The 21,278-nt window shown below is 57.8% G+C and overlaps 2 protein-coding genes across 5 annotated transcripts in view; one reads left to right on the forward strand and one right to left on the reverse strand.

Annotated features, from left to right (window-relative positions):
* HDAC3 (histone deacetylase 3) lies at window positions 1-10,299 on the reverse strand. Its single transcript, XM_048319550.1, has 15 exons — window positions 10,193-10,299; window positions 9,811-9,893; window positions 7,122-7,264; window positions 5,928-6,009; window positions 5,700-5,756; window positions 5,551-5,606; window positions 4,133-4,266; window positions 3,800-3,880; window positions 3,635-3,708; window positions 3,426-3,490; window positions 2,618-2,707; window positions 2,445-2,503; window positions 1,900-1,979; window positions 1,431-1,588; window positions 1-1,158 (listed from the first exon to the last, which is right to left on the reverse strand). Exons 1-15 carry the CDS (start codon window positions 10,245-10,247, stop codon window positions 1,089-1,091), a joined length of 1,287 nt encoding a protein of 428 aa, XP_048175507.1. The 5' UTR covers window positions 10,248-10,299; the 3' UTR covers window positions 1-1,088.
* Window positions 9,853-21,278, forward strand: part of RELL2 (RELT like 2) — a 15,833-nt gene continuing 4,407 nt past the window's right edge. Inside the window, exons 1-5 of one of the 4 annotated variants that reach the window (XM_048319546.1) lie at window positions 9,853-9,984; window positions 15,916-16,129; window positions 17,742-17,801; window positions 17,882-17,948; window positions 18,228-18,416. In XM_048319546.1, the coding sequence (XP_048175503.1) occupies window positions 9,868-9,984; window positions 15,916-16,129; window positions 17,742-17,801; window positions 17,882-17,948; window positions 18,228-18,416 (647 nt within the window). In that variant the 5' untranslated portion in view covers window positions 9,853-9,867. Of the gene's footprint in view, window positions 9,985-12,254; window positions 12,775-14,752; window positions 15,202-15,288; window positions 15,480-15,915; window positions 16,130-17,741; window positions 17,802-17,881; window positions 17,949-18,227; window positions 18,417-21,278 lie in introns of those variants that run through there. The other 3 variants (XM_048319545.1, XM_048319547.1, XM_048319549.1) reach the window with 3 other exon arrangements.

Raw genomic sequence — 21,278 nt, forward strand, 5'->3', positions numbered from 1 at the left:
TCAGGTAAGAAAAATACTGCCTCTTCTTTAATGTTTAAAGACATCAGTAAACAAACAGAACCGTACAGACAGAGGCTGAACCCCCCCACCTCCCCAACCAGCACGTTCCAAACCACCACAGGTACCAGCTGAGGGCTCGGGAGAAGGAGCAGCCGAATCTGGGATTGGAGGGATGGCCAAGAGAAAGCTCTGCTGCATGAGGGCAAGAACAGAGCACCTGGAGGAGGCAGCTTCCCTCACCCAGCAGCAGAGCCACAGCTGCTGGTAGAGCCAAGGGAATGGTTTCCACTGGGAGCATGGCCCAGATCTCTCGCTGACACACAGGAGGACCAAAGACAGCTGGAAGCTACACTAAAGGTGCAGGACACACCAAGTACTGACCTGGGCAGCCAAATCTCTGTTCCATGGGGATTTAAGCCTCTGAAGGAATAAACACAACAGGGAGGTTGTGTCCATCTCAGCAAAGCGCTGCAGAACTCGTTTGTGAATGCAGATCTGGGTGTGGGGGGGAAGGAACGAGCCCACGCTCTGCACACATCCTGCTCCATCGAGCTGCTCCCTGCTCCAGGGACATCCTGACCCCTACCCCGCAACTGGCCTGGTCTTCTCCAGTAGTTCCTGGAGCTGTGGAGCATCAGCTGGTTGGAAGGGACATCAGAAGCAGCTCTCAGTGCAAGCTGCAGGGGACAGCGGGGCGGTACCTGAGTGGAGCTCAGGGACAGCAGGATGGATCCGGAGCTGCTGGAGAGAGGCAGAGATCGTAGGCACAGCTGCTCCAGCTCCCACCTGGCTGGCAGGAGCCTGCATGGGAGTCCTGGAGTGTGGCTCAGGCTCTGAGGGCAGTCACACAGCTGCCAGCCAGCACTCGGCACGGGTTCCATTCCCAGAGCGGTGACGTGGTGACAAGGAAGGAACACACGCCACCTCCGTGCCTCTCCAGGCGGCAGGAGCCTGCAGTGGGGCTGTCTCTGCTGCCACCACACGCAATCTAACATGAAGGGAGGGCCAAACCAGCTCCTACAGGGCCCAGTTATGTGCTCCAAGCATCCGTGTCCAAGGCGGGAGGCCCCGCAGTCCCGAGCGCAGGCTCAGATCTCCACGTCGCTCTCTTTGTCGTTGTCGTGGTCACCGTCGTAGAACTCGTTGGCAGCTTCAGGTCTGGGGGAAGAGAAATCCTTGTTAGGGAGGAGAGAGAGAGACCTGGGGGCCTGAGGGAATGTCGTATTAGGAAAACACACGCTCCTTGGGTAAAACCAGAGGCTCAGAAGAGACTTCCCTGCCCACGAGAATGAGACGGGCTTTAAAGTCCCTTCCAACCCCAAAATCTGGGATTCTCTGACTTGTATCTGTTCTAGGACACAGATGGATTCCCCTGTATCCCCTGCCAGGGACAGAAAGGAAGCCCATTGCTCCAGAACAAGCTCTGGTACCTGCTGTAGTTTTCCTCGGAGCCCCTCTCCTCTGGATCGGGCTCATCCGTGCGGTCGTAGCTGAGCAAGTCTGAGGGGACATCGTGGATCTGCACGCTGGGAGCGTGGTTCAGCATCTTCAGGTTCTCAAATATCGTCTGCCTGATCTGATCCAAGTACTGCAGGGACAAAACACAGGGATCACCACAGTGGGATGTGTCTGCACAGAGCCACAGCTCTGTCACCATCACCTGTGTGCTGGCCAAGAGCAACAAATTGGGGCAAAAAGACATTTATCAGAGCAGAGAGGGCAGCAGAGTGAACTCCGTCATTGACACTCAAGCACACAGGAAACACTGAGACAACCCAGTTGTTGTTTTTCATTGGGTTTTTTTTGCCCTGGGCTCCACCTGGTTTCACAGGACAGAGCATCAGCCACAGGGTTTTGGAAATTCAAAGCTGACATGGCAGCGTGGCTGCAAGCACTCACCTGCCTGGAGTTCTGATTCTCAATCCTCGTGCTGACATCAGGGTGAAGGGTGAAGTCTGGAGCGAAGTATTCGAAGTACTCTGAGGTGGAAGGGGGCAGAGTTAGAGCACAGAGGGCCAGGAGCTGGGCAGAGAGCAGAGCTCAGCCTCCCACCTGCCTGGGAGCGAGCAGAACTTAAAAAGCACAGCAATATTCCACTCTGAGTGCAAGGGATTAGCTAAAACAACAGGAAGAACAGCAGGAAACAGTCCAAACGAAATCATACTGACACAAAAGGCTGTGTCTGCCCAGAGAAGTGGGTGGTGGGAGATCACAGAATGGTTTGGGTTGGAAGGGACCTTAAATCTCATTCCATTCCAACCCCTGCCACGGGTAGGGACACCTCCCACTAGACCAAGCCCTATCCAATCTGGCCTTGGACACTTCCAGGCATGACTAACGCCATCTCCAAGGTCAGGAAGTGCTGACACTTTGGCCCTGGTCAATGCAGAAGAGAAGATCACAAGAATTGCACCTAATAAGGAAAAAAGGCAACTGCAACTCACCACTGTATGGGAGCTCGTCACTAATTGGTTCATCTACGAGCAAGGACGTTTCATAGGTCCTGGAAACATGGAAAAAGAGGAGCTCAGTGCATTGAAAGGGATGTGGGAAATGCAGGGATAAATCGCACAGCCACTGCCCCAGCAGTGCCCCTCAGCAGGCGGAGGGGACTCACCAGCACCGCGCCACGTTCCGGACTGTGTAACCTCCTCCTCCCAGCACCAGCAAGGGGATGTTGAAGCTCTTCACGTACTCCACACATTCCCTACAAACCCCAAACAGGAAAATGCCAGAGCTGCAAGCTGCAGCACAGGTTCACTGGTCAGAAATGCCCCCCTGAACTCCAACCCCACCGTGGCTGGTGGGATACACCTGGAGCTTCCAGCTAGGGAGCCTGAACCACTGAATCCCCAGCACAGGGCTTGGGGTGGAAAGGACCTTAAAGCTCATCCCATCCCACCCCTGCCATGGCAGGGACACCTCTCCCTATCCCAGGCTGCTCCAAGCCCCAATGTCCAGCCTGGCCTTGGGCACTGCCAGGGATCCAGGGGCAGCCACAGCTTCTCAGGGCCTGCCCACCCTCCCAGGGACCAATTCCTTCCCAAGATCCCATCCAGCCCCACCCTCTGGCAGTGGGAAGCCATTCCCTGTGTCCTGTCCCTCCATCCCTTGTCCCAAGTCCCTCTCCAGCTCTCCTGGAGCCCCTCTAGGCTCTGAGGTCTCCCTGGAGCCTTCTCTCATCCAGGTGAACCCCCCCAGCTCTCCCAGCCTGGCTCTAGCCCTTGAAGCATCTCCATGGCCTCCTCCTCCTCCTCCACCACCCACCTTGTCCAAAGCTTCATTCTCAGACCCCCTCCGGCCACAGAAATGTTAAAAAACCCCCAAAAACTGCTGGCAGGCCAAAGCCAAAGCTCCAGCCTCGCAGCAGAGACTCCTCAGAGCCCCTCAGGAGGTTTTCCTGTGCCCAGCCCTGCTGTACTTACCCATGGCCTCTTATACTGAGGTTAAAACATCCCAACCGGTCGCAACCCAGAGAATCAGCACCGCACTGGGGAACAGAAAAACAAGGGAATTTCAGCATTGCTTTCCAGACCCACACCAAGCCCCCTGCCCCAGGGACTGAAGGTAACACAGGGACAGCCCTCTGCAGCCTCTGAAAGGCGTGGATGTGTGCCCAGCTTTGCTTCCTTACCTGCAGCACTATGCAGGTGGGCTGATAGTAATCTACCACCTGGTTAATGACTGGCTGGAAGAGGTGCTTATAACCTTTGGAGAGAGAGAGGTGGATTTGTCACAGCTCTGGAGCAGAAGCACCAGGAAAGCCCTGGGGCCAGGGGAAAGGGTGGGGAACACCTACTTTGGTCGTCGATGCCATCTCGTAGTGGCACGTTGAGACAATAGTACCGGCCGCTCTCCGCGCCAACCTCGTACATGTCACCTGCAAAACAGCACGGTCACAACAGCCCTGAGACTTCAGAGCTCTGGGAAGGCAAGATCCAGCCTGGGCTGAGTCTTTCCACCTGCTCAGGACTCCTTTCTTACAAGCACCCACAATTCTATTCCTCTCTAATTGCTTTCTCCCAGCGTTTCCCCCTACAGCTCGAATTTTGGGAAATTTTACACTTTTCTACTCCAGCAGAGCTCCCAAAGGGTTCGGAAGCAGGTTCCTGCTAGGAAGTCCAACACCTACCTGTGCCAGGAAAGAAATAGTTGCCATATTTGTGGAATGACACTGTCATGACACGGTCTGTCAGGTAGAAAGCCTCCTGCACCCCATCCCCGTGATGGATATCGATGTCGATGTACAGCACACGGGGGTGATACCTGTGGAATATCAAAGTTTGGGTACCAGGCATTTGTACACACTCAAACACTTTAAAACATCTCTTCTGACAGGCTTGGAAACTGGCATTTAAAACATTTTCTTCTGAGCTGGTGGGAAATGGATATTAGAACAAAAAGGGTTTTAGATGGGGCCAGAAATGTCTTGCAAAAGGACCTGTTTAACCAGCTGGGTGTTCAAAAGGTGCAGACTCTGGTTTCCAACGTGCTCCTAGTTAATCTTTAAGAGCTCCAGTGATTTTAATCACATCAGGAAATGAAAGGCAAGCTGCCATGCAGGAGGTGGGAACACTCATTCCCTCCACATGCCACGGTGCTGGCACGCTGTGTCCCAGCTGGGGAGCACCAAAAATTCCTAAATTGACTGGAGAAGCAGTCAGAGACAGAAACAAACTCTGAATGCAGTCACCTGCTGCAGAAATGGCTCCTGGGAAACAGAGACCAAAAGAACAGGGACATAAATAATATCCCAGGAGGGGTGACTGAGCTGTATTGGAGGCCTCTGGTGGATGGGATTAGAAAATGGGAGTGCAGGGGTAGCCAGGGAAATCCTGAGGCTCCACAAAGAGAGGGAAGAGGAACAAGAAATCCCAGTACATCCCAGAAATCTGACTTTGAGAGCAAGAGAACTTGCCAGCAGTCATGTAACTATTGTTCAATCAACTCCAAATCCTTTCTACTTCTGTGATGACTCATCTGAGGTTCAGTGACAAGGAGGGCACTTTGAAGTACAAAAAAAAATTTACCAAAAACCAAAATCTCAGATCAATTCAAGAAACTGAAGGTATTTCTGTAACTTTTCCTCTCATTCTGAACTTCTTTTTCATTTTAGAAAATGAAATGACTCTTTTCTGCCGAGACCAAGCGTCCTTTGATCATCCACGTGCAGCCCAAGCCCTGTTCTGAAGCCACTCAAGCAACTCCAGAAAGATTTGAGTCATTTTTGTGTCTCCAGTGACCCAAAACAAAAGGCTCCCTGTGGCAAAAAGGCTGAGACTCAGGAGCCCCTGACATGAATGTTTTACAGATGGATGAGGAATGGGATTGAAGAACTCTTCTGTACCCCTCAAGCTCCAGGCACCAAAACTGCAGTCAGACATTGCAGTGCTCAAACCCTTTCTTGGGTCTTAAAGATGAGACCAGGACAAAAATGAAGTTTTTGGGCTTCCTGGATTCCAGAAAGGCAAATGAGGCAGGGAAACAGAGAGAAAGCAGAGGGAAAGCACAAAGCAGCCAGGAGAGTTCAGCCCCTGCCCCTGTCCTTACTTGAGCAGCTCCAGGATGCCGATAACGATGTCATTGACATAACAAAAGCCCGAAGCCTGGAAGAGAGAGAAACCCCAACAGCTTTAGGATGGGATCAACACAGAGCCCAGGCCCCAAAGACACGGGAATACACAGATCTGCCTCATTACCTCAAACTTTTTGGCATGATGGAGGCCCCCTGCCCAGTTTATGGCAATGTCACAGATCTAAGAGAGGAAAGAGAAGTGAGTTTAAGGTGACAATATGGTGACAACAACTCTGTACCCTCCTCCCTGCTTCCACCTGCCCAGCCTGGGGTCCACAAACACCCTTCTGGCTTTTCCTCCTCCTCCAAAGCTCTGGCTGTGCTCCACAAGATCAGCCCCTCACCCCCTTACCTTGTTGTTCAGCTGTGTTGCTCCCTGCAGGGAGGCCCCAGTGTAACGAGAGCAGAATTCAAAGAGGCCTGGAAACACTGGGCTGGAAAAGAAACCACACTGAAACCCAGAACATCTTGTTCAAACCCAAAACGTGTCGTTCCTCCCCTTTTCTCCAGAGCACAGCCAGGAATCAAACTGCCCAGCAAGAAGAAAACTCAGTTCTCTGTGAAAGGGTTAATTTGGGATCAGGATCACTCTGACCCTTGGAACTCACTGAGGCCTGGCAGGGGAATGAGCTGGCTGCAAACACAGTGGGAAACACAGGGAATTTGATAATGATTCCCAAAGCTTCCAAACCAGTCTTGAAAAGGTTTCACTGTTCTCAAAGCACATGGGAGTCTGTCCAGCCCACAGTGGATGAGACACTGCCTTGGGAGAGGGGAGGACTGTGACAGCTCCCCTCTGGCTGGAGGATCATGGAATCCAGAAGGGTTCGGATTAGAAAGGAACTTAAAAGTTCATCCTGTTCCACTCCCTGCCATGGGCAGGGACTCCTTCCCCTATCCCAGCCTGGCCTTGGGCACTGCCAGGGATCCAGGGGCAGCCCCAGCTGCTCTGGGCACCCTGTGCCAGGGCCTGCCCACCCTCCCAGGGAACAATTCCTTCCCAATATCCCATCCAGCCCTGCCCTCTGGCACTGGGAAGCCATTCCCTGGGTCCTGTCCCTCCATGCCTTGTCCCCAGTCCCTCTCCAGCTCTCTTGTCAGTTCATTCAGGCACTGGAAGGACACAATTAGGTCACCCCTTCTCCCCTCCAGCTGAACAATGCCAGCTCTCGCAGCCTTCCCTCCCAGCAGAGCTGCTCCATCCCTCTGCTCATCCTGGAGCCTCCTCTGGACTTGCTCCACCAGGTTGATGTTCTTTGGCCCCCAGAGCTGGATGCAACACTCAAATTCTTAACAAAGACAGCTGGCACATTCCAAAAGAACTGGAACCTCTTCCACAACCAGCAGAGCCAGAGTGTGCAACCCAACAAGGCCAAACTGAGCTCTAGAGAGGAGCAACATCGACAGAGAAGGGAAAGGAATCACGGAGGCTCCACACCCTGAGGAGGGACACGCTCCTCACTGTGGTCAGAAACAAGGGAGGAATGGGATGTTCCAAAAGAGCAGCTGGCACAGGAGCAGCTCCTGAGGGCAGGGGGGCACTCACCAGTCGTCGCCCACGTTGAAGGCGTTGAGGCTCTTGGTGAAGCCCTGCATGTTGTTGGGGCTCACCCTCTGCAGGAAGTCGATGTAATCCTCGGAGTGGAACCGGCACATGTCGTGCTGGGACGCCTGGTACGGCTTGAACACCTTGCAGGGACAAAAGCAGGAGTTATTCCCCAGCCCAACTCCACTGCCTTGGGCTGTAAGAAAGCTCATTGAGCTCACTGACAAGCGACCTGCACGAGGTACACCAAAAACGTGCAAACAGCGGCATTTGAGTTCATTCCAATTCAACAGCTGCCCCACAAAACCTGCTCTCCTTTCATTTTTCCCCTTCATAAACCCATCTCCTGCCTCTCCTGACTGCAGCTCTTGCCACAAGGTCTCCCAAGCCTTCCTCCCCCACTCCTTGGGCAGCAAAAAAGCCAGCCAAATCCAAACCACAGCTTTTCCTTCACCGGGGGGATCATTCCCTCCTCAGTCACCAGCTTGCCACAATTTTAAGACCTTGATCTAGGGGTGGTTCTGGTCCCTCTGTCAGATTTGCCGAAACTGTTTGGAGAAAGCTGCCAGGCAGATGGAAGAGTTGTGCAAGTTTTGTTTCCTTTGGAAAGGAAAATGGGGGGAAATGGTCAGGGAGGTGGATGGACTCCAATTCAGGATCTTGTGACACTCAGGTTTGCCAGTTTGGCTCTTAGGGCACATACCTCAGTAGACGGGGAGTTAAAAATTAACACCACGCACCTGGGAGAGGAAATTCAACTGAGAAGAGATTTTTTTTGTTGTTGTTGTGATTCCCAATTTCTCTCATTTAAAGCAACCCCTTTATAAAAAAAAAAGTGGAACATGAACATTAACAGGAAGATGCACAAAGCCGTTCTCCAAAGGGAAATTCCTCAGGACAGCTGCACCACGTTCCTGTTTTCTGGGCTGAGCAGGAAACCCGCTCATTTTCAGAGCCACAAGATCCCCACACAAGCCCATCTCCTCCTCTCCTGGTATTTCCCACGTGGATTTGTGGAATGTGGGGTTTCTGACAACTCAAAGAGGGGAAGGAGGCAACTCCTTAGAGCAGCTGCTGAGGGGGAAGCAGGAGCTGCTCCCAGGAGGGCTCTGGATCCCCCAGGAATCCCAATGGTCCCCTAAACCAAACCAGACCAAAGCTGATGGCAAAGAGACAAGAAATGGCTCTCACTGGACAGCCAGAGGCTCTCATAACAGGGATGTGGGAATCAAACAGAAAGGCAGGGAAAAAGAAGACTGAAATCTTCACTTGGCTGCTGGCAGGAGAAACCTGGCTCCTTCCACCTTTGCCAGCAATCCCAGCCACGTTCCTGAGCTGGGAAAGGTGGGAAGAGGCAAGCCCAGCCTGACAGGATCACAGTCTTTCATTTCAAGGAGGCAGAAACAACACAACCACAGCACAAAGGCAGCAGGACTTGTTATAGTCCCAACTGCCCCAAATCCCTGCTTTGATTTGCTCCTAACTTTGCCAGTCCCTGCCTGCTTGGCATGAAGTTCTCTCTGAAGTTCTCAGCTTCCCAGTGGCATCTTGTGGAAAACGCAAACCCCAGGAAAAAGATTTCGAGCCTGAAGATGTGGAGCTCTGCCCACTGCCTCCTTCAGGCAGGGATTGGCCCTTTGAAAGTGTGAGGTCAGAACACGGTGGTTTGGTTGTCCCTGCAAGGAAAAGCCCAACTCCAGGGAAGCTGTTTGTGGCAGAAAAAATCTGGAAGAGAAATTCTGCAAAGACCCCCCAGTGCTGCATCTCCCAACAGTCACTGCGCGGGATGTGATTTTATTCGGGAATTTTATTAATTAGGACAACTTTTCTCAAGTCTAAACATCTAAAATTCTTTTCATAAACTGCATCTCTACGGCCTCTAAAGAGGCCTGAGCTCACCAGTTCCCTGGAAGCCGCCACAGCTGCAGCAGCAGCCCAGGGCTGAGCCCGACAGCCACTCCCAGAGCCCACAGCCCAGTGCAACTCCCAGTGTGAGCCCCTTTGGGCTCAGGGGCAACAGAGGAAGTGCCTGGTGTGCAGAGGGACAAGGAATCACAGAATCATGGCATGGTTTGGGATGGAAAGGATCTTAAATCCCATCCAGTGCCACCCCTGCCATGGCAGGGACACCTCCCACTGTCCCAGGCTGCTCCAAGCCCCAATGTCCAGCCTGGCCTTGGGCACTGCCAGGGATCCAGGGGCAGCCCCAGCTGCTCTGGGCACCCTGTGCCAGGGCCTGCCCACCCTCCCAGGGAACAATTCCTTCCCAATCTCCCATCCAGCCCTGCCCTCTGGCACTGGGAAGCCATTCCCTGTGTCCTGTCCCTCCATCCCTTGTCCCCAGTCCCTCTGCAGCTCTCCTGGAGCCCCTTTAGGCCCTGCAAGGGGCTCGGAGCTCTCCCTGGAGCCTCCTCCTCTCCAGCTGAGCACCCCCATTCGCAGAGGCCCCTGGTCCCTCCCAGCAGGTGCTGCAGACACAGAGATGCCCCACGGGCACTGTCACAGCCCCACAGATGTGACCAGGACACCATCAACCAACAAGGGAGCCCTTCCAAGCAGCCCCGCGCGGTCTGCGGGGCTCAGCTCTGCATCGGGTCCCACTGGCTGAGCCCTCAGCTCACTGCGGAGCCCTCCTGTCCCCCGCCCCCGGCCCGCGTGGGGCTGCGGCCCCCGCACACGCGTGGCTTACGATCATCTTCTTGTAGAGACCGTAGTGCAGCACCAGGCTGTGTGTGAGCGCCAGGCGATGCGGCTTCATGGGGTGCCCCGCGCCTGGAACGGAACCGCAACCGCGCGGGGATTAACGGGGCTGCGGCCGGGAACAACGGCCGCTGCCGCCGCCCGGCACCGCGCTCCCGAGCAGGTCTGACCGAGGCCGGGGGCGAGGAGGGACGGGGAGAGGACGAGACGGGGGAACAGGGAGGGAGAGGGGAAGGGGGAGAATGGCTGGGACGGGGACACGGGAGGACGGGCTGAGCCACACCCCCGCGCCGAGCCGCCCCCAGCCCCATCGCGGCCGCTCCGCCGCGCAGCCCCGGTGCCGCCCCGACCGTGCCCGGCCCAGCTCGCACCATAGTGGAAATTCCCCACGTCCGGGTCGTAGAAATAGGCCACGGTCTTCGCCATGGCGGACAGGCCGCGCCGCGCGCCGCGCTCCCGCTTACGTCATCACCCCGCGACACCGGCCTGCGGCCGGGCAGGGGGCGTGGCCATAAAGGGGCGTGGCTTGGACAGAGGGCGTGGCTTGGACAGGGGGCGTGGCTTGGACAGGGGGCGTGGCCATCGCCCCGCGCTCCCAGTGCCCCCCCCCGACACCCCCCAGTTCCTCCAGGCTGGTCCCAGTTGCCACCAGCGCTCCACAGCTGCCCCCAGGCTCGCCCAGCTGCTCCCTGGTGCCCACACACCGGCCCCCAGCTGCCCACAGTTACCTGCAGTCACATCGAGTTGCACCACCACGGTCTCACCTGCTTGCCCTGTACCTGCTCCCAGCTGCACCCACTTCTTCCCAGTTGCCGGCTGGACTCTTTCCCATAACCCTATGTCTTCTCCTCAGTCATCCTCAGCTCCCCCCGTTACCCCTCGCTGTCCCTCACCTACTCTCAGTTACCCCCCAGCTGCCCCCAGTTACTGCCAGGTGCTCCCAGTTGTCCACTGGATTCTCTTCTGTGGGCCTACAGCTGCCTCCCAATCATTCCCAGTTACTTCCAGATGCCTGCTGGATTCTCTCCCATAACTCTACATCTGCTCCCTCAGCTGCCACCAGTCACCCCTCACTCCTCCTCTCCTGCTCCCAGTCATTCCCAGCTGCTCCAGTTACTCCCAGCTGACCCCAGCTGGCCACTGGATTCTCTTCTCTAGGCCCACAGCTGGCTCCCAGTCGCCCCCAGTTACTCACCAGTTACTCCCACTTGTCTCCCAGTCACTCCCAGCCTCCCCCCGTTACCCCCAGCTGCACAGGGGCAGTGGGGTTTCCATGGGACACCCACACCTTGATGGGACTCATCCCATTCTGGGGAGCCGCCTCCAATCCCTGAGGGATGGGGATCTGCCACCACCAGCTGCCACCTGTCCAGGACCACCCTGGGAGGGTGCAGGTCCTCCAGACCTTTGGAAAGAACCCATTGGAGGTACCACCAGGCAGGGGGAGGACAAAAGCCAGGTGGAAAATTTTCGGGTGTGAGGAGGCAGCGGAGTGGGGGGAAACCTGGACCTCGGCTGGAGCTGGGGAGTGACGGGGATGGGACCATGCCATGAGCAGTGCTGACTGGGAACGGCAGCAAAGATCTGCTCCCTGTGGGCTGGAAAGAAGGAAGGACGGACAGAGCAGGGAAACTTGCCCAAAGGCTCGGAAAACGAAGCCAAAATCGATGCTCGGTCCTGCCAGTCTCCTGCTTGATGGCTTCCTGCAGACAGGAGCTTGGGGTGAAGGAAGCTGTGCTGGACACAGGCTGCTCAACCCACCGGGGGCTCGGAGAGGGGCAGGACCCCCAAGAGACGGCTGAGGATGGGAGCCAGGGCAGACGGGCACTGGGATGTTCCTCGGCTTCCCAGCGGATGCCAGGCAATAAAGGTGTGGGATGGAAACCCCTTGGAAGCAGCAAGGGTGGCTTCCCGCCTGTATGGGATGGGGCACGGAGGGATGGCAGGGAATTGTGGGGGCTGCGCCGGCTGCAGGTGCAAGACACAACGTGGCAAGGTGTGATTAAATGGTGGGGTTATTAAATGATACTCCTGGCTGTCTCTGTCCCCTCCTGTGGGGACACTGCTCCCTCCACACCGCTCCTTGTGTGGGTTTCCCTTTAGGGAATGGAGCAGGGATCGTGGGGTGGTTTAGGTTGGAAGAGATCGTTTCATTCCAACCCCTGGCCAGGGGCAGGGACACCTTCAGAGGAGACCCGGGACCTTCTCGCTGTGACCCTGCAGGGCACAGCTGTGGCTGGGGACACTCAGAGAGGTCACCTGGCACCAAGCCCAGCGCCCACCACGGGAGATAACCGAGGTTTCCACGTGCTGAGTGGCACGGCTGTACCGGGAACTCACGGAGCGCTGACGTCTCGGCGTGGGTGCTCCCCTGTGACGATTGTTCAGTCCCTGCTCCACCAGCTGCTGCCACCAGATAACGCCCGGCTGGGGACATGGAGCTGCCCAGGGAGCACGTTCCCAGCTGGGGGAACGGGGTGAGAAGAGGAGAAACACATCCCTGCTTCCAGCTGGGATCACTTTGCTGGCTGAGCTGTCTTTCTGGAAGCCGGTCGGTGCTCCGGGCATCTTCACGGGTCTTGGAGCAGAGCAAGGGAAGCTTTGGAGAGGGATATTTTTAGATGCTCTTTGTGCTCAGAGAGCAAAACCAGGCTGTGGTTTAAGGCCATTAGCTGCTGGGCATGTTTGAAGAGCTGAAATAGGGCTCAGCATTCACGTTTGGCACGATGGGATGGAGCAGCTCTGCAGACATGACGGCAGTTTCTGGGCTGAGCATCGAGGCGAAGATCCCAAGAGGAGCCTGGACCGGGGCAGTCCAGCCCATTTAGCTGCCACGTGGGCAAACAGCGGGGCCGGGGTGACTGATCCCCCAAAAGGACGTGTTCACATTGTTTGTGGGGTGACGTTTGCTCCGCTGGCTGCAGAAGAGGTGCGGGAAAAGAGCGGACAAGAGGTAACGTGGAATTTTGCTGGGACCGGAGCCAGCCGAGGGACAGGGTGACAAGTGACAGTACTGCCCCACCAGCCTCTCCTCGGTCACTCAGTCCCCTCCCTCCCAAGCCACCTTTTGACGTGGAAGCTTAAAATGTCAGGGTTTCCAGGCACTTCCAGGATTCAGGGGTGCTCCAAGGGGGTGGCCCGGGAAGGAAGGGCAGGGAATGGTGGTGCTGGATGCGGCAGGCAGGCAGGGAGCAGGCAGGAAGCAGCAGCTGCCTATCCCAGAGCTCCAGCAGGACTGTCCTGGGTCTCAGATCCCACTGCCTTGGCTGGTGGCGTCACACCGGCAGGGACAGGAGCCGGGATGGGGTCAAGGGGGACAGAGGATGCAGAGCCCAGACTGTGGACATGCCACGAGCATCCAGCCCGCAGCCACGTCTTGGCGTGGGGCTTTAGCCCGTGTGGGTGCTGTCCCCACAGGCCAGGATGGACACGGCCAGCCTGCTCGGAAGGGGGAGCTCCGTCGTGTGGGTTCATGCCTCAAATGCTGGCTGCTTTTGGGGCAGAGAGGAGCCAGGGTGTCGCTTCTGGGTCACCTGCGAGGTGCTGTGTGGGACAGGGCTCATGGCCTGGCCATTAAAGTGCCAACAGGCTCCTGCAGTGGGACAAGGACTGAGCACCTGGAGGGACGCTGAGGCTGAGGTGGTGGAAGCAGGATGGAGACCGGGAGCAAGCGATCCCTGGTTGGGGGAATTAGGAAGAGAAACAGCATTATCTGGGATAACCCAGCTGCAGAGCCAGGAGGGAGCAGCTTGGCAGCAACAGAGGCCCCTCCTCACCCTGATTCACCCCACAAAGGCCAGGATTTGTCCTCAGGCAGGGCCAGGCTGCTGTGCCACCCTGTGTCCCCCAGCTTGTGGAAACGCCTTGACACCAGAGGCTGCGGGAAAATGGGAATCTCCACTCGAAGTGGGGAGTTCTGATCAGCCAGGCATGGCTGGAGTCGGGAAAGGGCTGGGATGCTGGAAGGGGGTGGGGAGCTGGAAGGGGGTAGGGCGCAGCAGGTCGCTGGGTGGGCGGGAACGCCCAGGAGGAGAAAGAGCGATGTATTGTGCAGGACAGCGTGTGTGGGCACGAGGAGAAGGGGAATGCGCTCCCCATGACTGCACCCCCTCAGGGCTCCGCAGAAACCCAGACCTGCCGGTTCCCCCTCTCCACAGAAACAAGGGCAAGGAGCAAACTGCCTTTGGGGTTCGCTTCGTGAGGTTCTTCACCAGCTGAGACTTGCATGATGGAGCAGCTTGTTGCTCCTGGGTTTGGAGATCTCTCCTCTCCCGTGGCCCAGCAATCCATGGCAAGAGGAAAAGTCTTGTTCTTGCCACAGATATTCCATGCTGGGGCCTGTCTCCCTGCCAGGACAGCACACAGATGGGTGCCACCTATGATGTGGTGACCTCCTGAAGTCACGCTGGTGATGGAGGCTCCTGAGAGCTAACTTGATCACCTGTGCAGAGGGACAGGAGCCCTCAGCAGGGCACGGCTGACAGCCTGGGGGAGTCCCGGGTTCTCTCACAGCAAGACAGAGTGTGGTGGGATAATGTGTGTACGGATCGGTGCTCGGTTCAGCGGAGATGGGGTGGGAGGGATTTCAGGGGTTGCGTTCCTCAAGGTTTGGGTGAGAACTGGCAGGTGGAAGAAGGATGGAGAGGAGCAGGTCTTACCTCCAGTAGCGAAGGAGTGGTGGGTGAAGCCTCCCAGAGTGAGGATGATGTGGTGGACATGGAGAAGGAGGTCGTGGGACCACCGCAGGTTGAGATTTCAAATGGCTTAGCCACTCCTTTTGTAGGAGGGAGGGAGACACGGGAGTCTCCCGGGGCTCGTTTTCCACCCTCTCCTCGGTGCTGGGATCCCAGTCTGGGTGTCTGCACCCCTCTCCCCCCACCCCCCCCCTCCGGTGTGTGATCAGTCCTGGTCTCGCTGAGCCCCACTTCCACCCTTCTCCCTCCCATCGCCAGGGCTCACTGCCCTAAAAAATCAGGGAAAGGAGGGTGCCAGGGGAGCTCGGAGCTGGCACGCGTGCGGGTGAGGTTATTCACCCCGGGGCGGGCAGCAGCCCGGCAGCTTCCCTGAGCAGCGCTCCTGCGTGTCCTGCTGCAGCCTCCGGCATCTCCCCGAGCTCCTCTCTGCACCTTCCTCCGCCGAAACAGCTCCGGAGAGGTTTTTTTTTTTTTTTTCTGGGATCGGGACAGGCGGGTGCTCTTGTGGCAGAGAGCGGCAGAGAGCGGCAGGCAGAAGCAGCTGGCTCCTTCCCGGGGAAGGCGGGCAGGCGGCCGGGGGCCGGAGGATGCTCGCCGCCGTGCCCAGCCGCGGGGATGCGGGGTTGCTAGGAGGCAGGTGAAGGTGAAGGTGAAGAGGAGAGCGCTGCGGAGGACCGCAGGCCCAGGTACCGCCGCAGCGGGGCCGGGGGACAGGCTGGGGGGACCCTTTCCGTGCCGGGAAGCGGAGCCGGCGAGCGGGAATGCGAGCGCTGAGCCCTTGGGAAGGGAGCCGGGAGCGCCCAGGGGAGCCGGGCCGGAGGGAGCCGGCTCGGTTCTGCGGGAGGACGATGCGGGAGCAGCCGGCGGCTCGGCCCTTCCGCCAGCCCGGCTGCCGCGGCTCCCTGCCTGCCGCTGCCGGTACCGCTGCCGGTACCGGTGCCGGTGCCGGCGGAGGCCCTCGGCCGTGAGTAGCGAGGGCTGCGGGGGAGCGGCGCGGCGCGGGAGGATGCTCAGCCATCCTCCGGCAAGGGCGAGCCGGGTGATGCCGCCCGCCGCAGAGCCCCGGGCAGGCCGGGGCACCGGTGCCCTTGGGAAGCCGCCTGCAAGGGACGGGGGAGCGCCGCAGCCCGGGGCCGGCGGGCCTGCGGGAACGCTGCCGCCACCGCTGCCCTTGGGATGCCTCTTGCCGGGGCCGTGCGGGGCAGCAGTGTCCTTGGGAGACCGCGAGGAGCCACCTCCGGCCGGTCCTGTCCTCCGTGCGGCCCCGCACCGCGAGGGCTGAGCCCTGGGCAGCCCACCCGCAGCCGGGAGCTGCCTCTTGCCTCGCAAGAGGAGGGGGAGGATGGGCACAGGGTGGGGGTGAGCGCCGCGGCTCTGACCTGCCCTCCCCCTTCTCCTAGATCCGCATGTCAGACCATCACCACCCCAGCCATGGGGAGTCAGATCCCCAGCACAGCATCATTGTGGTCTTCCTCCTTGTCCTTGTCTTCTTCATCATGGGGCTGGTGGGTTTCCTGATCTGCCATGTCCTGAAGAAGAAGGGTTACCGGTGCCGGACGTTCCGGGACGAGCTTGACCCAGATGACAAAGAAGGGGTGGAGGAGCTCGAGGATGGTGAGTGCTGGGGTGATGGGGCTCGGCGGGGGCTCGGCCTTTCGCCTGCTGTGGCTGGTGCTCCTCTGACACCTGGGATGTGGGATGGGGCTGCGAGGGTTGCCCGTCACGTGTGGCTGGCTTTGGGAAAAAAGGCTGGGGCGGTGAGAGCAGCGCGGTGTTCCCTGGGGATAGGGGGTGTGAGGGCCAGGGATCCCTCTGATCCACGAGCTGACAAAGGCTGGTGGTGACAGGGAGGTGGGAACCAGTGCCTGGCGCTTCCCAAAGGAGCATTATCACCCAAAGGTAATTCTGATGAACATCCAGCACTTGCTGAATCCCCAGCGTCTCGATCCCAAGCCCTGTTCCCTCAAGGAAAACCTCTCCCAGCTGGAGCACGAGCTGTCCCTCTGCCCCTCTGGCATTAGGATGTCTGGCACGGAGCCCAGCTGGTGTTTGCTACTGGGCATGTCTTCCTCTAGTCCCTGCTGTGTTCGTGCAGACCAGAGAAATGGGGGTGTTTCCGTGATCCCCATACTAGAAGGGCACCTTTAGGGAATTTTTTCCATCGCTTCAGGCCACTGTCAGTTGCTCTGGGGTGGTTGGATTGGGAAGTCACTGCCGCATCGAGCGTGGGTGCCTGGCCCGAGCAAGCTTTGTCGTTTGGTGGTTTCCTGAGTCTCTGCTGAAGTGGGGAACACACATTCCCCCGGCTGCCTCCCAGGCTGAGAACAGCCACATGGTGCTACAGAACTCCTCCAGCTCCCGCGTGCCGTCGGCAGCGCTTGGGAGGATCGGCACCTCCTGCTGCCATTGCCTGTGCACAGGAGGGGAACGCGGCTCCTCCGGCTCACCCACGGATGCAGCCAGAGCTTCCAGGTGCCCATGGATGTGGCTTTAATGCCCTGGCTCTACATGACATGGAGACAGTGTCTGAACCTTCCAGGACTGGCTTTGCCTTCTGAGGATACCCCAGCCCAGGCAAACATCTCCATGGGTTTCCAAGAGCACGGTAGCAGCCCTGGAGCCTTGGAGGCAGCTGCCTGCCAGGCCGCAGCTCCAACCTGCTTACAGGAACCTCTCACACTGCTGACGGGGCTGGAGGTCCATCCATCCAGGCCTCCTGCCTCCAACAGTGGTGTGAAGCAGGTGGAGAGGAATGCCGTGGATGAATTCCACAGGCACCAGCCAGGATTCCTCAGAACAGTCTTTTAGGCTTTGAACAGCGTGCAGCTCTGGGGCTCTCTCCGTCATTGTGTCTTCCCCGTTTCTGTGTTTAATGGGTCCCAGTGGGTTTATTTTCTGTTTACCCTTGCAGCATCCTGCAGCCAGGGGCTCCAGGGCTGGACAAGGACCCTCCTCTTTTGGCTTTTTGGAACCTGCTTCCCACTTGTTCCTCCAGATCCTCCCCAGTTCTGAAGGAGCAACACAAGCCCCTTTCCCTGCACACGCAGCTGTTGGCTCAGCCATTTCTTTTCCAGGATGAGGGATCCGGTGTTCCCCAGTGGCTTCCCAGTGTGACAGGGGACACGAGGCTTCTCCAGCGTCTCTGCTGATGCAGCTGCTCCTGGGAACGGATGAGCGAGCAGAGTCCCTGAATCCCCGCCCTCAGTGCCACGTTGTCTCTTTTCAGATGAAGAGAAGAACGATGACACCGTGGAGAAGATCGTGAAATGCATCATCCAAAACCAAGGTGAGCGCGTCCACGGGCCGGCCCGGAGCCGTGCTGACCACTTTGGCTGACTCATTCCTGTTTTTCCCCTCTCTCTTCAGCAAACGTGGAGGCCCTCAAGGAGATGCTGGGGGAAACTGAAGGGGACGTGGCAGTGCCAGTGCCCAGGTGAGGGAAGCGCAGAGCAGCTTGTGGCTGCTGCAGAGTGAGGGACGAGCAGCCCCTTTCCAGCTGTTACCAAGCATCTTCCCAACGAGGAGTCCTGCTCTCCCGAGGGTTTTGAGGAGTGCTTCCCCCCCCGCCAAGCAGAACAGCTCTTCCTCATTGCTGTCCTCAGCAGAGCATCCCCCCCAGAGCTGCTGCTCCCAGGGCTTGCTGCAGTGGGGCTGCACCGGGGTTGGGACGTCTCTCCCAGGTGACAGAACCTGTCATGTCCTTCCGTTGCAGCCTTTGTCCCCACAGCAGCAGCCAGGACGGGGGCCCCCCACATCACCACACGGTGCACCTGGGCTCCACGCAGGCCCCCTGCATCCACTGCAGCAAGAGGAAGAGGCACCCGCTGCAGCGCCAGGGGCGGTCCAAGGAGGGCAAAAGCCGGATGCATCCTGGAGAGACCACTGTCTTCTCAGTGGGCAGGTACCCAAATGAGCTTTGCCAGACGTTTCCCTGCTGCAACGAGCACCACGGGCTCTTCCCCAGTCCTCCTGTTCCTCCCCTGCTCGCCCCAGGCCAGGCTCCCTCTTGCTGTTCCCCGTGGAGATGCCTCAGCATCTGCAGCTGGAGCTCCCGAGGGCCCAGGTGGCTCCCGCAGCTGGAAATGCCTGTGGTGTGTGGCAGGCTGTGATGCACCGGTGGCTTCCCTCCTTCTCCGGGAAGGTGACTCAAGCTGGGTTTTCCTGCTGAGTCAGTGCTGGGCACAGCCCCAGGGCCGTGTCCTTTCAGGGCCTGCTGTCCCAGCTCGGTGCAAGCAGGGGCCTTGCTGCCCAACTGGGGGCTTTAGGGACCTCCTTAGGGGGGGCAGAGGGGACAGCATGTCCCAAGTGCGAGTCACCACCTCCTCAGAACGCCAGAGTGGCCGTGCTGCTCCAGGTGGCTGCCTCCAGCAATGTCTGCAATTAGATGACACGGCAGCAGTGTAAGAATAGGGGAATGTTCCTGATACTTCCCACAAATGCTCTCCAGCGCCCACCTGGTTTCACCTCAAGGGACTTCCTGAGCTTCCTGTGGTCTCTGTGTAGTCACTAACCTGCAGAACAGTCTGGAGGCTTGCCCAGGTTGCCCCATTCCGCAGCAGAAAGGGTTAGGAAAGTCTTCCAGGGCTTGGCTCCCTCTGGCTGTGGTGACTGGGGCAGGGTGACAGCAACTGCTGGTCCCTGGATGGCCACCCTGGTGAGTCACGAAGCTCTGTCATGCTCAAATCCTGCAGAGCCTTCATTCAGGGCCTGAGCCTTGGTGAAGCTTCACATTGTGGTCCAGAGAGACAGTCCTTTCATGGGAATGCTGAGCCAGAGTGGGCATGGAATCATGGAACGGTTTGGGTCAGAAGGGACCTCAAAGTTCATCTTGTTCCACCCCCTGCCATGGGCAGGGACACCTCCCACTGTCCCAGGTTGCTCCAAGCCCCAGTGCCCGGCCTGGCCTTGGGCACTGCCAGGGATCCAGGGGCAGCCCCAGCTGCTCTGGGCACCCTGTGCCAGAGCCTGCCCACCCTCCCAGGGAACAATTCCTTCCCAATATCCCATCCAGCCCTGCCCTCTGGCACTGGGAAGCCATTTCCCTGTGTCCTGTCATGTGGATTTTTTCACCGTCAGGAGCAGGAGCCTCAGCAGGGAGGTGAGCTGGGGCTTTATGGGGCGCTGGAGGAGCAGGGAGTTCAGATCACATCCTGTGGGCACTGCCAGCTCCTGGTTCCCTCCGTGCCCGTTGCTGTCCTTGGAGGTGGTGCCCGGTAAGCCAGGGCTCTGCACAGCTGTGTACTCACCGCTAATTCACTCCCTGGCTGGTGCCCAGCTCCATCCACTCCTCCGTATCCTTTGTCCGTGCTCTTCCCGGTCTCCTCTCACTCACCCCGGAGTGCAGGCGAAGATGGTCTCCTTTCCCAAAGGCACCTTCCCTCAAATCCTGGTTTTTTCTCTTTATCCCTGTTAATATCCCCTGCCACAGCAGCCTTCTCTGCAGGGCCCTCATCCCAATTCTCCAAGGCTTCATTTGCAATCCTGAATCTCTTTGGTACAAGGTCCAACTGCTCAGGAACCTATGTGCCCCTGAGCTACCATCCCACCTCCAGATTCTCCTTCTTATTTCCAAGCTGGCCCCTTTGCTCTTCCAGATCCTGGGTGATCCTTTTCCAGGACTGCCCTTCCCATGTCTTATTTATGGCAAATATCTCGGAGTACTTTGACTCAGCACTGACCCTACAAAACAGGGCTTCTTTCATCCACCTCTGGAGTTAAGGACACACCCTCAGGTCTTGTTCTCCTTTATTTTTGGTACTGTTTTTGCCTTTGACGCAGTGCTTGAGAGTCCAGCCCCCTCCTCCACGGAATGAGCAGGCACAGGCTCATCCCTGAGGAGCAGAAAGGATGGGAGCTGTGGAGATCCACCAAGATCATCCAGGGCTGGAGTGTGGGGGCACCTGAGGAGGCTTTTTTAGCCTGGAGAATTAGAAAGGGATGATCTAATTATCCTCTAACACTTCCCAAAGGGTGGATGGGGTTTAAACGAAGATGGAACCAGACTCTCCTCACAGATGCACTGGGAAGGGCAAGAGGCAATGGCCATGGGTTACAACAAGAGAAATCCAGAAAAGATGCAAGGAAAAACTGTTTGACAGGGCCCCGAAGAGTGGAGGAATCTCCATCCTTGAAGATTTCCAAAACCTGACTGGACAGGGCTCTGGGCAAATTGCTTGAGGGTAGGAGGGGGCCCAGGCATGAGCAGGGGACTGGGGTGGAGACCTCCTGAGGGCTTTTTGCACCTCAATTGTTCCAAACTTCTGTGGCAATCAGGGTTATAGGATGATTTACCACTCAGTGTTTTCCTCAAGCCACTCAAAGGCAGTGGCAGTGCTTGTCCATAAAACATCCGTGTGTGACCCTCTGTCCTCAGCCCCAGCAGCCACAGCGTCCCACCGAACCCAACGCCAGGGCTCTGCTGCTTTCCCTCCCCAGCCAGAAGTTGGCTACCTTGTGCCCTCTCCAGTCTGAACCCTTCCTGCTCTCTGAATCCACTCCCGACTCTTCCAGGCTGACTTTGCTCAGCGGCATTACCAAGAAACGATCCTGTCACTCGTGTCACCTCCCTGTCCCTCTTCAGGACCAGAACATTCTGTGGTCTTCCCAAATCGCAGCACTGGTGTCTTATCTCCAAATATCTGGAGAGACCTGAAAGGTCACATTTGCTGCTGCTTGGCCTGCCCTGAGCAGTGCAGTGGGAGCCTCCTCTGGAGCTGGAGCGTTTCTCCTCACGACCCTCCCAATCCTGAGCAGCTTTCTGACC

The sequence above is a fragment of the Corvus hawaiiensis genome, chromosome 15 (assembly GCF_020740725.1).
Source record: "Corvus hawaiiensis isolate bCorHaw1 chromosome 15, bCorHaw1.pri.cur, whole genome shotgun sequence".
NCBI classification, from domain to species: domain Eukaryota; kingdom Metazoa; phylum Chordata; class Aves; order Passeriformes; family Corvidae; genus Corvus; species Corvus hawaiiensis.

What these genes read in the sequence shown, in the direction of transcription:
- HDAC3 (XM_048319550.1), bottom strand. Translation starts at nt 10,247, where the DNA reads ATGGCGAAGACCGTGGCCTATTTCTACGACCCGGACGTGGGGAATTTC. An exon ending in AGATGGCATCGACGACCAAA is followed by an intron (nt 3,709 to 3,799) that starts GTAGGTGTTCCC and finishes CTCTCTCCAAAG; the next exon opens with GTTATAAGCACCTCTTCCAG. An exon ending in AGAATCAGAACTCCAGGCAG is followed by an intron (nt 1,589 to 1,899) that starts GTGAGTGCTTGC and finishes TTGTCCCTGCAG; the next exon opens with TACTTGGATCAGATCAGGCA.